Here is a 17782-nt window from a genome sequence, read left to right as displayed (position 1 = left end):
ACTTTTCCCTTTCATGCATTGGAGAAGGAAATGGCAACCCACTCCACTGTTCTTACCTGGAGAATCCCAGGGATGGGAGAGCCGGGTGGGCTGCCATCTCTGGGGTCGCACAGAGTCGGACACGGCTGAAGCGACTTGGCAGCAGCAGCAGCAGGCTGGGTGAAGAGGGTGACTATGGAGCTTGACCTCTGGGGTTGGTGGTGAGAGACTGTGCTACATCAGGAATCTCAGGTGTAAAGGCCTTTCTGACTCATTTCTCTTATCTGAACCAGCCAGAGCCCTTACAGGTCCAGACAGTATACCAGGGTACTCCAAACACCCCTCTTATCCCCATGCTTTGATGAAGAGATTGGTTAAGGCTTTTGGTATTAGCTCCTTGTTGCAATTGAAGGTATGAAAGAATCAAATAGGAAAGGCTAACTCCTAGGGTCTTATCCACTGGAAAAGCTAATTTAGTAGGTCTGGGTGGGCTATGCATTTAAAAAAGCAACTTACTGATTCTGTCGCAGGAAGTCTGAGAACACTATGTTAGAATTCTTGAAAATAAACCACCCTGGATAACCTCCCCAGGGGGAGGACTCTTCCAGCAGACATGGGGTCCTCAGGAGCAAGGTCTCTGCCTGGTCATCTTCAGACAATGGCCCCAGAGTAAACACTACATGGAAAGACCCCCCCACCCCCCACCCCCATCCAGGACAGCAGGCTAAGCAGTCGTCTGACTTGGCTAAAGGCTAAATGTGGGTGGGCAGTAACCTCCACCGAAAGAAATATTTTGGAGTCAAGATGCAACTCTTTGAAGGTCCTTAATGAAATGGGTTAGGAAGGACTATGAATAAGAGTAGCAGGAGAAATGTGAGAGGGGCAAGTGGGCAAGAGCTGAAGGTAAACTCCTCAGTGTTGTTGTCTGTCGAACTTTCTAAAGGATCATGTAATTCAAGAGAGTAATGACATGCGGCTGCGTCCAGAAGGAAGAATGCAGCAATCAAAGTTGAGAAGCTGTACCAGGGTGGGTCAGCTATACTTCTGGGGAGGAAGAAAAAGAAATCTGGTCTTACAAACACCCATGGTGGGGGCTAGATCTTTGAGAGCATGAAGAAGAAAAAAGTGAGTAGTTTTTCCCATAAATTACCTAATACCCTTCATGTAGGACTTACAGACGCATAGTCCTGGCTCATTAATCGATGTTCTCTGATTGCTGGGGTTCGATTTTTGAAGCTAGGAAAGTGAAGAAACTTTAACATTAACAAATTGTAGCTTAGTCATTTTAATAGGTCAGGTAATAAAGTCCAGTCTGTTTTATTTCTAACCCAAATATTGCAAATATACAGAAAATTACCAGTACAAAGTTAAACACATCCAGATTTATTTACACAGTGCTAAAGAAATTTGAGTTTTATTTCCATTTTGTGGAATTTTATTCTGGGGTCTGGCTTTGTTGTGCAACTGACATAGGTCATTGAAACTTGATTATTCCACCTCACATGCAATTTTCTGTCCCAAGGGAACAGAAAACTTGGGTTTTTAGTGCACATGCAGTAATGATCTTAATACTGCTTTAGATTTGAGTAGGAAGGCTATGTGACAGCTTGGGGAGGAGGCAGAGAAGGTACAGAACCAGGAGGGACCACATGCTCAGACAGGGAACAGGAAACAAGAGAGGGATGGATACCAGGCACACATGGGGACCCTGAGCATATCTGTGCACGAGGATGAGGAGGGTACCATCAAAACCCTACCCTCCTCCCTAGATGTCCAAACACAGGAGGTGGGCAGAATCATCAGGAACGCTCAAGTCACGTGACCACAAACTGAGGGCATGCAGAGGATGAGAACTGCATTAAGGATTTGGGCATATCATTAACATGTACACTATACAGTTTATACATGTATATATGTACACACACACACATATATATAGAAAGGTACAGATTAGTTTATGTTATTCTATATAAACAAGGATGCTTAAGAATGTACCGGTGTGAAAAAAAATGCACACAGTAAGTTGTTGAAGACAATTTCTAATTAGAGTTCTGATTCTTATTTGTTATAATGCAAAGTAGCCAAGAAATCAACATATTCCTGCTATTTCAATCATCCTCCATGAGGGTGAGGCCTCAGCCCTCCTGGGGCAGGATGGTGTCCCTGGTGCAACCTGAGCTGGGCAAACTGGTGGCAGATGGAACAGTCTGGCCTCCCTATCACTATCATGTGGAAATTTTAAACTTTGGTTTTTGTTTGAAGGACATGTAAGTCCATGTTTATCTATCTGCTTGAGGGAAGGTAGTAGCAAAGTTGAAAAGCAGAAGCTCTTCCTATTTTAGCAGTTGCAAGTATCCAGGTTAATGTGGGACAAGGGGGTGGTACCAACAGTGAGCTCCAAGCCACTGCATACAGAAGCAGGGCTCTTTAAAGCTCTCCTAAGAGGAAAGAAGAAACTCTCTACTGGAATCATTTGCTTAGAAAACAAAAACTGCCTGCCACGTGGGGTGGATGTGGATGGCCCTGCACTCCTCTATCCTTGTCCCATGGTGAAGGCCACGGGAGAACCAGCTGTGGTTGACAGAGCCAGTGGTGGCCAGCACATTACTGATCTGTAGCGGATGAAAGGCCAGCTTCGGCATGCAGAGGCCCAGAGGTAAACCTAAGAATGAGACAGACACCCTGGAAAGCCTATTCAGAGGCAGATGACAAATTCTAAAGCTTTAGTTACAGCTAATCTATTAAATCTCCTGAGCCCAGCCTAGAACTGCCACAGTCCTCCAAACACTTTCACTCTTCTAAGTGGCGTTCCCATTCGATGATCAGCTTAGGCGTATGCATCCCTGGTCTCAGGTCTCACTGAAAACCAAGAGCCCTCTTATGTCCAGGACACCTGTCCACAGAGCATGAAAGATGGTGAGTTCACCACCTGGATTTCAGAGCTCAGATCACTCTGGACAGTCTGCTATGTCCAACCTACCTTACAACGACGCTAACTTCTATTACTGAAACAATCCCTTTTGCTATTAAGCCTGACACTACACTTTATTTTCAGAGATAATGCTCCAACCTGACATCAGTAGGACAAATCAGAAATCTTTTTTTCTTAGGAGCTATCATGGATCTATTAGGCTGTTCATCTTGGGCCGGGGACATACCCTTGTGAGATGAGGAAGGCTGGCCAGCCAGGCTTGCTAGCAGTCCTCAAACCGACTAAGCTCTCCAGCCAGTCATGGGGTGGGGGACAAGGGAAACGGAGAGGGGTAACTCATCAGTGGAGACTCCATTCCCACGCTCTTGAACCACCGTGACCTTCAATGAGGTAAGGGGCGGTTTCTAAACACATACTCAAGATTACTGTTACTTTTGCTTTCAGCCATGAAAAGTTTCCTGTTTACTAAGGTGGCAAAAGAGCTCTCCATGCTGCTCTGAAAGAAAGGCCACTGACCTGTGCCCTGAAGAACTGCAAGACGTTTGTAAGAAAGCAGCCTGCTCCCACCTGGCAGCAAGAGCATCCATCAAAGTGCATGGGATCCAAAGACAATCATCGTCACCACTCATGACTCACAGGGACCTGGACACCTTTACTCCAATTTTGTACCTCAGCTCCATCTCTAATGGGGATTACAAACCCTGTGTTGTTTTTATTTTAATCTCACAAGAATGCTGTGAGGTTCAAATGACATAATGCAAGTGAAAAAGTGCCATGGAAACTACCAAGTTCTACAGGAACCCCAGGTATCACTGTCCCGAGTCTTACATGGTTAGAGAAGAATATTAACTCTCTTACACGTGAAACTAATCAGAGAATTAGTCGGCACATCTACTTCGGTGGGTGTATGTGGGGAGAAGAGTGTATGGTCTAAGTAGGTCTTCTCTGGGCGTCAAATTCACATGGGGCAGGAGGTGAGGGTGTAAGTAAAAGTAAGTAAAATCACTCAGTCGTATCCGACTCTTTGTGACCCCGTGGACTGCAGCCCACCAGGCTCCTCAGCCCATGGGATTCTCCAGGCAAGAATACTGGAGTGGGTTGCCCTTTCCTTCTCCAGGGGATCTTCCTGACCCAGGGATCGAACCCAGGTCTCCCGCATTAGAGGCAGACGCTTTAACCTCTGAGCCGCGAGGGTGAATGGGATGAAAGCTGACTTTTCAGTCATTTGTGAGCTGGTGTATCTTTGGAATTACTTTCAATTTAAAAACCTTACAAAAGGAATGAGATTTTCCTAAAAAACTAGTGCTCTCTGGCTCTAACAAATATGAACTCTCTTCACAAAAACTGCCTTAACTTTATAGTTCCCTGATTTACGTTAATCTTACTGCAGTTTCAGTTTCCCTAAAATTCTCCATCCACTCCCTCCCCTGCTCTCCCTACTGCTGTTAATCCATTCTGGTGAGAAGACAATTCAGCCATCTGCTCACACATTCTGACAAAAGTTCACTTGGCGCATTTACTCTTTCCTGGCTTTCTAGCCATAAAATGAACTAGCAGCAAAATGGCAGTTACCAAAGAATGTCCCCAATCATAACTGTTGGGAGAAACTGTGACCAGCACAGTAGGTGTGCGAAGACGGAAAACGGACTACTATGTTCGAGTACAGCAAACAGGCAAGCTGTACTAAAACTAATGATGACAGCTTTCCATCACTGTCTGGCCACCCAAAAATCCACCTTGCTACATTTTCTAATTTATGTCATTAAAAAAAAATGTTAAAGGGAACATTTTATTAAATTTAAAATATGAACTTAATGTATCACACAAAACATCAATCTGCACTAGCAGTGTGTTTTTCAGTTGGTTTGGCTCCAAGTTTCAAGCCAACAGATTACTTGGCAAAGCTGGGGAAGTGGAGGGGTAAGGAGGAGAACTTGGTAACAAAACTGAATTTTTTTTTTTTAAAGCCTAAATCTGAAAACATGTCTAGTCATGGCTCCATGTAGGGCAGCAACCTAAGAGGAAGCGAATAAGCAGCCACTCTAATGATTCACGGATGAGTCGTCCTCAGAGGCTGTGCTGTGCATGCCACCAGCCGCTCCAGTGAAGAGGTTGCTCAGCCTGGGTACCCAGCTTTGAGCCCCATCCTTGAGCAAGTCCACTGGCACACACATAAGGCATGGCTTGAAAGATCTTGGAAGAAACAAGAATTTCTCCTTTAATAGGTGCTAAATCTAGTCAATTCTCTGCTGTTCCCTTCTTCCTGCCCCAAGTTAAAAATATTGCCCTTTAAGTTTTCCTGATTTAGTGTCTTGGAAGCACATGTAAGTTAGTTGCCAAAGGGCAATTAACAAGGGTATTGCCTAATTAAACAGGGGAAAAGAAAAATCACTGTGGCCTATGGCTCCTGAAAGAAATAACAAAAAGCAGTGATCTGTGTGAGGAGCTGGTGTGCACTATTCTTGGAGCGGGGCTGGCCCCAGAGGGAGAGAGGCTGCCCAGGCTGTGCCAGTCATCGCAGCCTCTTTGCTCATCTCTGCAGCTGCTTCATGGTGCTGGCACTGTCCAGGGACGGCACAGCCCAGGGATGGCACCGAGGGCTTCATGAGAGTTGATGACAAAGCTGGCCAGTGCCCTGGGGTAGGCGCCACACAAAACATGTGACTGTGGGGTTAGTGAAAAGTTCCCTTCAATTCCATTTCATTTCCCTTAAAAACCAAAACCAAAAAGGGCCCATACCTTGCAAAAACACAGAACTCATAAAGTTAAAGAATTAAAAATTCCCCCTCTCTTCTCCGAGCCAATTGGCAAGAGTGTTTCAGGTCCCCACCTCCCTATTTCTTTAGTGTAGGTCCTTTTGGCTTTGATGGAAGCAGCAGAAACAGAGCTGGGTCCTTCGCAACGGGAAATTTATTTCCCTAAGTCGGAGCCACAGGGAGTGTAGGAGGTACTGCGGATCCATCATTCGTACTCAGTCCCAGCTCTTTTGAGGAGCTATTCCAGAAGGTCCTGAAAAAAAAAGACATGGGCCATATTATTTACAAACCAAAAAAAATCCCTAATCCTTATTTTGAAAGCCATTACGTAGCTTCTGGGTTGGCCAAGTCTTAGTCATTAAGTTGCTGCTTCCAGCTTATACCCTCCGTTGCTTCAAACATACCTTGGTTATAAGTAAAAAAAGAATCGCTCTTTTTAAAAACTTCTGCACCACCCCTCAAGAAGAAACAGTCTCACCTCATCTGAGTCATCATGATAACCGCTTTTGTGAGTGTGGGAGGCCGTGTCCAAAGTATCCACACCATCCACACCATTAGCCTCTGCGTGCTGCTGGAGCACCGAGTATCGATGCACCAGGAACCTGGGGGTGGAAACTGCTGTCAACCCTCACGTGGTGAGGAGGAATGCATTTCTTATAGGGCTGTGGACTTTCGAAGTTTTACACACTCATGGAATGAGTCACACATACAGGAAGCACAGCCTATAGTATATGAAAAATGGAAGGAAAGATTTGAGTCTGATATTTCAGTAACGTCACTTCAACTAGTCAGTTTTCGCCAGCAGCAGGCTCTGCCCTTGGCTGACTTGTGGGTTTGACTGACTCCAGTTCCTTACCTTCCACCACAGACGTATTTCTTCACAATGAGCACTCCTGCTATGACTGTGACCAGCATCAATCCCACAGTGGCCAGGATAATTGGAACAGAATTTGACTTGGAATTCTTGATAAATTAAAACACAAACACACAATCAATTTTGGGCGTGCATATCCCAGGACTGAATTCAAACAGGCTGCTCAATTTCTCATTTCTCTGTTCAACGATCTGTAGTCTCTAGGTACCTAATGATGAAATGTTCCCAAACCCCTCAAGATGACCATCTCGGTGCTACCAGGAGAATACCATAGCTGGCAGAGGGTAATCGAAACCTGAGCTGCCTTGAAGCTGTCAGAATAGTGCAAACTCAGGGGCTTCAATGTCAAAGTTACACTGGAAGCTATGGTAATTACCTAGATCAAATATGATTGTGGCTGTTCCCCGTGACCACTGATTCTAAGTCTTGGCACTTCTAAGGGTGAAGCAGAGAGGGCGACCGTGACAGTAAGTGGGTGAATGAGTCTAGCAGAGGGCCATCACCTGGGGAGGAGCTGTGCCAGTGCTATGTCAGGCAGGCCCTCCCATGACACCAAGATTCGTTTTTTAAGTTTTCGTATGTTGCTATAAATACGCTTTGTCGTATCGTTGTTTGAGTGTGACCTACCTGCTTCTGGGTGGGAGATAGGGAGTGTGTGTTTTCAGTGTATCCCAGAGGAGGCGGAGCTGGATTCTGGGACAAGCTGTGTCCCTGTGGGCGGGAGTCCTGTGCAATCACACACACAAACACTCTGAGGACAGCCGCCAGGAGTGCAGGGCGGTGATGCAGAGAAGCAGGAGCTTGCCCCCAACAAGTATACACACCCACACATTCTTCTCCCCCTGCCTTCTGCTACCCCCTGTCAGGCCCTCAGTCCTGAGATTAGACAGGAGGGACTGCAGACTGCCCATCTCTCAATTTCCAGATTAGGAACCTGGGGTCCACAGTCTTCTGTTCCCAGTCACACCGCTGGGCCAGTGCTTCTTTATCTAGAGGGTTCCTCTTACCAGATCCCCATATCCTGGCCAGACAGTTCAGTGCTACAGATCTGGAATCAGCCCCCAAATCTGCTTCTAAATCAAAACCAGCCACTTATTACCGCGGTGCAGGTTTTCCTTATGAACATACCTGACATACTCGGCACAGAGATCCCCACTAATTAGGGTCCCATGCCCTTCCCTTCCACACGTGCAAAACCCCAGCCCTTGATGGCAGGACTTGTTGAGTCTTTTTTCTAAGTGACTCTGAGCCTCAGAATTTTTCTCAACCCTAAGCTTCTAAGACTTGGATAAATACTGAGCATCATTTTCCCTCCCCCAAAAAAGTTTTCAGTAGATGAGCTTATTGTTGGCTTAAGTGACCATCTTTCCATCTTAACAGTTTCCTGTGCAACGGGAAGCCTGACATAAGTGGTCTGGCCACTTGTATTAGGTGATAAAGTTCTCGACACACTGTAACTCTGACATTCCTGGCAGAACTCGAAACCCCACTTGTATCTACACTAGATCTACTTTAACACACCTGCTTTTCTGGACTCAAAAAGTTGCTTGTGCATTTCTTTTTCAAGTCTTTCACTTCTCGAACTGGATTCACGCCACCCTGGCATTTGTCTCCTGGGATTTTCCGGTACCTGAGGGGCAGGGAAAAGGTGTTGACAGAATACAAGGATGCACTTCTGGATTCTTGCTCACTTCCTGAAAATAAGATTTGAAAAGCTGCAGAAAAACTTATGGTCCTTACACCGTCTTTCAGGGCTTGGGGGAGATCCACAGGGGTGTTGGGGGGATATTCTGTGTAGTTTCGGTCCTTGGACAGACCACACATCCCTTGCCATGCTGCATGACATGCCGACTTTCTGCCCTATCAGACTGCCGGGGAAAGCCCGTCAGTATGCAGTATAGATACAGGGGAGGGGAGAGTTATCAGGGGAGTAGGCAGTCAGGCTCCTCTAGAATGGCATTCTCTGCTATGGTGACTATTTACTTTTAAATTAATCAAAATTACTTCAGTTCCTCACTCTAGTGTCAAACAGCCACAGAGGGCTAGGGGCCACAGCAGGTTACAGAGCATTTACCCCATCACAGAAAGCTCTACCGGACAGTGATTTTCTAGAGTCTCTCAAGTACTCGGAAGTGCGTGGAGGGAACTTTCTCCCTGCAAGGGGAAACGCGGCCCGAGGCGGGAGGAGCAGCCGCCTCACCCGCTTGTCGTCAGGTGCTCTTCTCTTCCATACAAACACAACTCGAGCTCGTGGCCCTTCAGTTCTGGCTGTTCCACACATTTGGAGTCATTTTCTGGACGGAAGTAGCCAAAATCACTGTAAGAATCAGCAAAGAACGTATCTTTCGAAGTTGCTGAAAGGAGGCAAATAGCAGTGAAGGCTTTATGTGGGGCAGAGGATGGTTAATATTCCAGGCGTGGGTTGCCAGAAAGCAGCTAAGGAAGTCTGTGACATATAAAGAGGTCTCTTTAGGAACACAAGCACACAGACAGGGCTTAATTGGCAGGGGGTGCGGGGGTGGGGTGGGGGGATGGCTTATGGATTGGGCCTGGTGGACTGAGGACTCAGTAGCTAGGAGTTCCACATAGACAGCTCACGCTCAGGGAAGGGAAAGCGTGCAGTCTATAGGGGGTGGGGATACACGCAACTCAGACACAGAGAAACAGTGCGTCAGCCACAGACCTAAACGCACGGACACTTAGCAGTTCTTTCATCTCCAAATAACTCATTATGTCATACCCACGAGAGTGTATATCAAACCTTTCCTGCCTTCCCCACATCGGTGTCCCTCTCAGCTTCTTAGATGGTGCCTGATGCCAGTGTGAATGCCCATCCCTGCCCTCCATCCCATCCCATCTCTCCACAGTGCCCCCGACCTGTTCTCCTTTCTCTGCTTTCCCCAAAGGACGGACATGCAGGGCCTTGGCACCTCGTGCCCCTAGGTGGGGGCTTGCTGCATGGACAGCGTGGAGGAACCACCAGTCCCCTCACCCGGCCGCTTCTCCTCAGCCTGCACCTGTCCTCTCCCTTCACCACCCTCTCTCCCTTATTGGCCAACTTTCTCTTCTACTTGTTCTGTTTCACTCATTTACTTTTTATTCTCTGCATCTTGGCTTGAACCCCCCGCTGCAGCCTTGAAAACGAATGTCTGTGCCCCCGCAGGCCCACCAGTCACCCAGCCTTGGGGGCTTCTCTGTCTTGTTCACTTTGGCCCCCTGGCCCACCGCTGTGCCACACCCGCTGCAGCCCTGAGAGCTGCGCTCATCTGTCTCTCTGGCCACCGTTGGCTCTGCTGTCTTCCTAACACGCAGGTGCAGAGGTTTTCCAAGATTCTATCATTCATTCTCTTACTCTGTATCTGCTCTCCCTTTGTGAGCCTAACTACTGGCTGCAACTAAAACTTCTAGGTTTGGACTTCCCTGGTGGTCCAGTGGAGAGGAACCCACCTGCCAACGCAGGGGACATGGGTTTGATCCCTGTCTGGGAAGAGTCCACATGTCTTGGAGCAACTAAGCCTGGGAGCCACAACTACTGAGCCTGTGCTCCGCAACAACAGAAGCCACCTCAGTGAGAAGCCCGCAGACTGTAATGGAGAGTAGCCCCTGCTCGTCACAACTAGAGAAAGCCTGTGCACAGCAACAAAGACCCAGCTCAGGCAAAAATACAAATAAATAAAATAAAATTTTTTTTAAATTAATAAAACTTCCAGGTTCTACCTCTCTTGAGCTCTAATCCTACATTTCCAAATACTTGCTGAACACTGCCACATAAATCTGTTGACAGAACCTCAAAGAAACAAAATGTTCAAAATGTATCATGTTTCCTCCTTTGTGCTGGCCTCTCCTGTCATTTCTTTACGTTTGTCCAGGGCACTATCTTCCTGAGCACCCCCATCTGGACGCCTTCATTTCTTTCCTGTGACAGCCACGGCTTCCCCTCACAGCCTATCTTCCGGCATACTCTTTCTTTTTTGAAATTTATTTATTTATTTTGGGCTGCCCCGGATCTTTGTTGCTGCAGGTGGGCTTTGTCTAGTCACGGCAAACAGGGGCTCCCGTCTGTTGTAACGTGCGGCTCCTCACTGTGGCGGCTTCTCTCGCGGAGCACAGGCTCTAGGCGCCAAGGGCTTCAGCGGCGGCAGCATGTGGGCTCGGCAGTTGTGGTGCACAGGCTTAGCTGCTCTGGGGCATGAGGGATCTTCCCAGACCAGGGATTGAACCCATGCCTCCTGCACTGGTAGGTGGATTCTTCTCCACTGAGCCATCAGGGAAGCCCCGGCACAGCCTTCCTGATCGTGCTGTCGGGGGCCTACGCTCACATCAGTCCACTGGTTTTAATGATCTGCTTCTTTCCAGATGTACAGACCAAATCTTACAGCTCATCGGGGCTCAGCTCAGATGCCACCGCCTCTACAAAGCCTCTCTGATCCAACTCCTTTTAGGTCTGGATGGAAGAATCTCTCCCTTCTCTAGATCCATAAGGTACTTACCACTTTCTCTTTTCAAACATAATCATGTGACTCTTACCAGAAGAGTCTATAATAAAATTTCTGTTATCACTTTTGCACTGCCCTGTGCATAACAAATATTCAAGGAATATTTGGTAAATATATAGATGCTGCTTGGACTTCAAGGTTTTCTGACAAATACTGAAGGGAGAGGGTAGGAAGAACAAGAGAAGACATCTTGCCTCCAACAGCAAGGAGAAATTTCTGGCAAAAAATTTGTGTGTTCAATCCAAAATTCCAGGGACCACACCCTCCCCACTCACAAAGTATACATTCCTCAGGCACGTGGGGTGTGTGTTCAGGCTCTGGGGTAGAACTAACTGCTGGGTTCACATCCCAGCTCTGTCACGTGACAGCAAGTTAGTCATGACCCCCTGTACCTTTGTTTCTCCCTTTGTGAAACGTAAATAACCACAGCACCTATCTCAAGCGGCTGGTGAAGAGAAGTGTAAGTTGCTTAGAACAGTGCCTGGCACAGAGGCAATGTTTAAAAACGTCAGCTGCTATCATTATGACTATGTGATTATCAAATACAGTATGTGCTCAGGGAGTCTAGATTTTAATGGTGGAACCTAATCTGTACATAAGAATTAAAATATAGTGAGTGCTGTAAAAATATAGTAAGTGCAGTGGGAGCCTAGATGAGGAAAAACCGGGGAAGGCTTTAGGAGGCAACATCTGAGCTAAAGTATTAAAGGCCAAGGAGGAATTCACCAGGCTTGGGGGGTCAAGCAGCAAATGTGGAAAGACCCTCCAGGCAGGAGCAGCAGCATACACAGGGGCATGGAGCTCTGAAGCCGCAGAGCAAGTTTAGAAAACAGAAGTAGTTCGGGTGACCGAGAGTCAGCCTGTGTGCCATTAAGGGTGAGAGAGCCCTTCAGAGTCTGACAGTATCCACAAACTCCAGCCCTATTATAACATCCAAGTGACCTGAGTGCCATTTTCCCTTGTAGAAATAGAGAGGGGAGGACCCCTGGCCATTCCACATACAGATGTGAACAACACAGGAGGAAACACACTGGGTCAGACTGGGCTTTGTTCAGTCCCATACTCCTGTCACCTATAGTTCGGGAGAATACACTGTAGGAGCACGGGACTGCTATCTTCCTGTCTTCTTTTCCAAATCCACTTCTACCTCCCTGACAGCATCTTCTGCAGCTAACACGTTCTGTAAGATTAGTACCTGTGATGTGAAGCAGTTCCTCTTATCTGCCCTAAGCTAGGCTACCAAGGGACTCCCTTGCCCCTGTACAATCAACTAACCCTGTGCCAGCCACGAAACTAATCCCTAAGCCTGGATGGTTCTGAATTCTAGGGGTCCACCATGATGGCTCCTGAGCCTTGATGGGACATAGAGACCAAACATTCTGATGTCATCTCCTCTCTCAGGACAGAGCCACAGTCTCTCTGCCTTCAGTCCTGCAGATAACCCCAAAGCTAGCCCTACCTGCTGAACCCAGGCAATCAGGCTGTTTGCTAAAGCCCAGTTTCCTCTATGCTCTCAGCTCCTGCCCTCTTTGCTTGGTGCTTCTGTCCTATCGCCTTCTCCCTCTACCTTCTTACTCTCATCCTCATTCTACACTCCTCTCCTCCCTCACATGGGTAAGTTAGGATTTCGGGGGTTGTTGCTGGTTCTGCACAATGATTAATGGTCTGATACAATAATGTTATTTGTCCAATTACTAACAATTCTGCTTCCCTTCCTCTGTGCCTCAATTTCCTTGAGGAAAGAAGCAGCAACAGTTTTCCACTCTTGAGGAAAAAAGGGAAAAAAAGGACTGAAATAATTTTCAACTGTCTTTTGCCTCCTCCAGCACAGGAAGTGGCTGACAGGGATCTGAGGGGTGCGGATACCAGAGGAAGTCCTCCAGGGAGCAGGGACAGACGGACGGCTGCTTGGTCACAACATAGTTTCGACCATTCTGACAGACAGATGACTTGCGTAGCCGGAGGTACTGTTCTTTATAGCCTAAAATGCAGCCATCTCCATAATCTCCAGGGTCTGTAGAGTGAGCCAGCCAGATGGTATAGTCCTTCTCTTCACCTAAAAGAAAGACAGGCTCTTCAGGAAACTACTGAATCCACCCATGTGAGACAGCTGCCAGGCAACAGAAAGAAAGGAGAGGAAAAGTACAGATGTCTGACTTAACCTATTGTTTCGCTTTGGAACTGCAAAAGAAAGTTGCATTAGTGGGAGCCTACTAGCGATTGGCCTTTCCTCCAGCCAAGGGAGGAGTCTTTGCCATTCACAGCCCATTTGAGTTTTAGGAAAAACCTTGAGCAGCAGGAAGGTGGATGGAGAACCTCTAAAGTTACTTCCAGACTGAGAGGCTGCTGTCTTTAAGTCTTGTACACTTGTGCTCTCGGTCAGGAGCTGTCAAGAGGTAAGCAACCAGATGTTTGCCTTTAGGGCAAGACGCCAATTAACCAAAAGCAAGGGTTTAGTTGTACTATGGGTGAGTATGCTTTGAAAGGAAGGGGAAACATTCTCTTTCTAGTATTTGTGCTGATGAAGCAAGCACAAACATTCTCTAGTCTTTTAACTCTTGTTGACTGGCTTTCAAATGAAGACGGCTGATGACAGTCACCCTGGCTCAGTGTGTCATATCATCCACTCCTAGAAAAATGACTCAAAGGCTGTGGCCTAAAGACTGTGGATTAGGCTTTTATCCTTTGGGATATGAAGACTAGCACCCAGCCTGTTAAAGAGCAGTGCTTAACCAATCTTTTAACAATGTTAACCTTCAGGGATAACTGTAGAAGCTGCCTGCATCTGCAGAGGGGAAAACTCATAAGCCAGCTCTTTTACAGTCTATTTAACGAATTTAGATTATAATGACTCTCTGGTTTTAAATCATTGAAACATCTTGTAGAAAAGGTCCAAACCAAGTGCTTCTACTTCCTGCAGGAGTCACTAAATTAACATGCTAAGGAAATAGGCCCCTAACACAGTCTAAAAAAGTCAGGACCAAAATTTAACCTTGAAACTTTGTATCTTCTTTCATATTATGCCAAGCAATCATGGGTCACAGGTGGTCACTTTTTGTCCAGTTTTTCTTTTATCCCTCTTATTTTCAATACAGTGTCAGCATCTTTAGTACTGGGGGTCTGGGTTTGCTTGTGATTCTTAAGGAATACCACAAAATGAATATTTTAACTCCTTCTCTGAAGCCATTTTCTGGGTCTTTAACATGTCTTCCAGTTTGAAGTCACAGCATTCAGAAATGGTCAGTGTGGGCTTCTTGCCTGCTCAGGATTCAGTCTAGAGTCTCAGTTGTGACTGACCTTCAAGCCAAACTCTTTGCATGAAAACGTCCTTACTTCAACATTTTAATAAATGACATAATCAATTAGATGTAACACATTTTCCTCTAAAGTTTCCTCTTTATAGTTCTGCTGTAACCAGCAGTGAAAAACCCTTAAGTCTTATGAAATAATTTTAGACAAACATAAACATGCACTATCCTTACAAGCAGAAAAAAACTTTCAGAAAATGCTACAGAGATCTAAAGTGCAAAACTAAACTCTTCTAGATATCCACATGAGGCTGGTGTGAATTGAGATTTACAGTAAGGGTGAGTGTAAAATATGCATCAGATTTTGAGGACTCAGAAGAAAAAGAATATAACAGATGGCCAAAAAGCACATGAAAAGATGCTCAACATCATTATCAGAGAATCAAAACTACAATGAGGTATCACTTCACACCAGTCAGAATGGCCATCATCAAAAAAATCTACAAACAATAAATACTGCAGAGGGTGTTGAGAAAAGAAAACCCTCCTACACTGTTGGTGGGAGTGTAAATTGGTGTAGCCACTATGGAGAATGGAATGGAGGTTCCTTAAAAGACTACAAATAGAACTACATGTGATTCTGCAATTTCATTCCTGGGCATATAACCAGAGAAAACCATAATCTAAAAGGATACATGTACCCCTATGCTCACAGGGGCATACTGCAGTTCATACTGCAGCACTGTTTATAATAGCCAAGACATAAAAATAAAAGCATCAACAGAGGAATGGATAGATGCTGTGGTACGTATGTACTGTGCTGTACACAGCGTATGTGTATGATATGGCACATCACACATAAATAAAAGATGCAGTACATATAAACTATGAAGTATTACTCAGCCATAAAAAAGAATGAAATAATGCCATTTGCAGTGACATGGATGGGCCTAGAGATTGTCATACTGAGTGAAATAAGTTAGACAAAGGTAAACATCTTATGATATCACTTATATGTGGAATCTAAAAAAAAGATACAATGAACTTATTTACAAATAGAAATATCCACAGATATAGAAAAGAAACTTATGGTTACAGGGAGAAACTGGGGAGAGTGATGAATTGGGAGACTGGGATTGACATATATATACACTACCTATATATAAAATAGGTAACTAATAAGGACCTACTGTAGCACACAGGGAACTCTACTTATTACTCAGTTTACATAGGAAAAGAGTCTAAAATCGAGTGGGTATCCGTATATGTATAACTGATTCACTATGTTGTATAGTGAAACTAATACAACATTATAAATCAACTATACTCCAATATTTTTTAAAAAATCTTTAAAAAAAGAGTGTAAAGTATTTCACTAATAATTATAAAATATTGTTTTACATGTTAAAATGATAATATTTTAGACATACTGAAATAACTATATTATTAAAATGAATTTTGCCTCTTACTTGTATAATGTAGCTAGCGGACAGAATAATTTAAATTATATACGTTGCTCTCATGATATTTCTCTTGGACAGTGCTAATCCAAACAGGGAAGTGCTTTTCTGGTACCATTTCACTGCCTGCTCACCCACGTGGAACATCCTTCAATCCTCTTTCATATACATGATTTTCTTATTCCAGTTAGAAGAAACTGAACTGGATGGGTTATTTAGGAAAATGGGTTTACAAGTTTCTGATAGAAAAGGTCAAAGAAGACACTCACAGTTCCTTTCAAGGATATCTTTAAAGTCGATGGTATAGGAGACCCACTGGCGAGCCAGGAAAGATTCTGTGAAGCCCCAGATGCTGATGTTCATGGACCTAGCTCCGGGTTCTGAAGCCAGGCCCGTAAAGTAGATAGGCTCCCTGGTAAATGTGTAGGTTTGCCAGCACTGACCCTCGTCTGTGGAGAACCTGAAACCACAGTTAGAGGAAGATCGTGACAAAGGATCAACGTTTACCGGAATATCAGGAAACCACTCCAGCTGTTTTCATCCCAAATCAGAGAACTCTCATATTTAGGTGACGGCTTACTGACTGACAATTATATTAATTTCTAATGCCTGCAGTTAACAAGGAAACGGGATTCACTCAAATAGTATGGAAGAAAATGCATTTATAAAAATTCTTCCAAGGGAAAGAAAGAATAGTGACCCATATAAGAATGGGCTTCTGAATCAATAAACAGAAATTATACAATAAGAACTTGTACTTAAGGACTCATTTCCCATCCAGAGTGCTTCAATGCATCCATAATATTCTTGTGGGAAGAGAGAAGAACATTTTTTTTTTTAAGTGATAAAACATGTTAGCTAGCAGAGTCAGAGGAAAAACACAAAGCCATTTAATTTGAGTTGCTCTGAATGCAACCCCTTCAAGCACCTCCCCTGCAGCTCTGAAGAATCAGGGTCCGGAACTTCCCCACAAACTGAAAAACATCCCGGGGTAGCCCTCTGGGCAGACAGTGTGGGTGGAGCTGAGCTCATGCATACTTAATCACATTGATCGGATGGCTGCTGTGCTCAATGGCTATGATGATGCCTCCAGAATCCAGGATGGTGTAATAGTGGGGTCCTTCCAGCATCTTCATCCAGGAGTAACCCCCGTCATCTGAGATGTACACATCTGGGACCATCACGGAGATGGCATCCCCCACGCTACCTACAACACAGCCCACCATCTCATCAGCACACATCAGCAGTGAAACAGAGAGGATTCACTGTCACAAGAAGAATTCTGAATGAGTTTATTCAGATTATTTCCCATCAGGCCTCTTGGAAGAAAAAAAAAAGGCCACGACAGTTTGGTAGAGGAAGAGGTCATGCTGCTGCTCTCTGATGGGAGTCCGTGAAAAACCCACAGTATCGTTATCTTGCAAGAAATTCTGCAAAGGGTGGTAAAAGCCACGGATAGTGGTTTTCTTACAGGGGTCAATGCTATGACTGAGCTTCAGTGTGCTCAACTAGTTCTTCCCACAGAGGTGAGGGAGGGCTGCTTACCATGGGCAATGACTATGCCAACAGCATTAGGCTCTGACAGTGGGGCCATTGGAACGTTGAGTTTCTGAGAGATGCTATAGGAAGCATGGATATGAAGGCTGCACTGTGGAAAGAAAGCAAAGCTTAGATTAAAACCAAAGGTGCAAATTTTTTTATTCATCTCACAGAGTCTTCTAATAATAAGGCTTTTAAACTTATTAACCCAGACTTCAGTGGGATACTCTTCTTTTTAAAATTGTGGTTAAAATAACATACCATACAATTTACATTTTAAAGGGTGCAGTTCAGTAGCGTTAAGGACATTCACACTGTTGTGCAGCCATCACCATAATTCATCTCTGAGACTTCCACATCTTGCAAAACTGAAACTTCTGTGTCCCTTAAACCATAACTGCCTATTCCCCCTTTCCCAGACCCTGGCATTCCCAGACCCTGACACCACTCTACTTTCTTTCTCTATAAATGTGATTATTAAATTATTATTAAATGCAT

General features: G+C 45.1%; 1 protein-coding gene across 4 annotated transcripts in view; it reads right to left on the bottom strand.

Annotated features, from left to right (window-relative positions):
* Window positions 1-4686: 4686 nt before the first annotated feature.
* Window positions 4687-17782, bottom strand: part of SORT1 (sortilin 1) — a 64290-nt gene continuing 51194 nt past the window's right edge. For 2 of the 4 annotated variants that reach the window (XM_040232136.1, XM_040232137.1), the window contains exons 12-21: window positions 17291-17393; window positions 16784-16952; window positions 16015-16205; window positions 12904-13093; window positions 8742-8858; window positions 8063-8171; window positions 7169-7267; window positions 6524-6630; window positions 6146-6269; window positions 4687-5920 (exon numbers count right to left, since the gene is read on the bottom strand). In XM_040232136.1, coding sequence (XP_040088070.1) covers window positions 5906-5920; window positions 6146-6269; window positions 6524-6630; window positions 7169-7267; window positions 8063-8171; window positions 8742-8858; window positions 12904-13093; window positions 16015-16205; window positions 16784-16952; window positions 17291-17393 — 1224 coding nt within the window. In that variant the 3' untranslated portion in view covers window positions 4687-5905. The remainder of the gene's footprint in view (window positions 5921-6145; window positions 6270-6523; window positions 6631-7168; window positions 7268-8062; window positions 8172-8741; window positions 8859-12903; window positions 13094-16014; window positions 16206-16783; window positions 16953-17290; window positions 17394-17782) is intronic. The other 2 variants (XM_040232138.1, XM_040232139.1) reach the window with 1 other exon arrangement.

The sequence above is a fragment of the Oryx dammah genome, unplaced genomic scaffold (assembly GCF_014754425.2).
Source record: "Oryx dammah isolate SB20612 unplaced genomic scaffold, SCBI_Odam_1.1 HiC_scaffold_28, whole genome shotgun sequence".
NCBI classification, from domain to species: domain Eukaryota; kingdom Metazoa; phylum Chordata; class Mammalia; order Artiodactyla; family Bovidae; genus Oryx; species Oryx dammah.
Note: the sequence above shows the minus strand (reverse complement) of the source record. Positions and strands in the feature narration are given on the sequence as shown.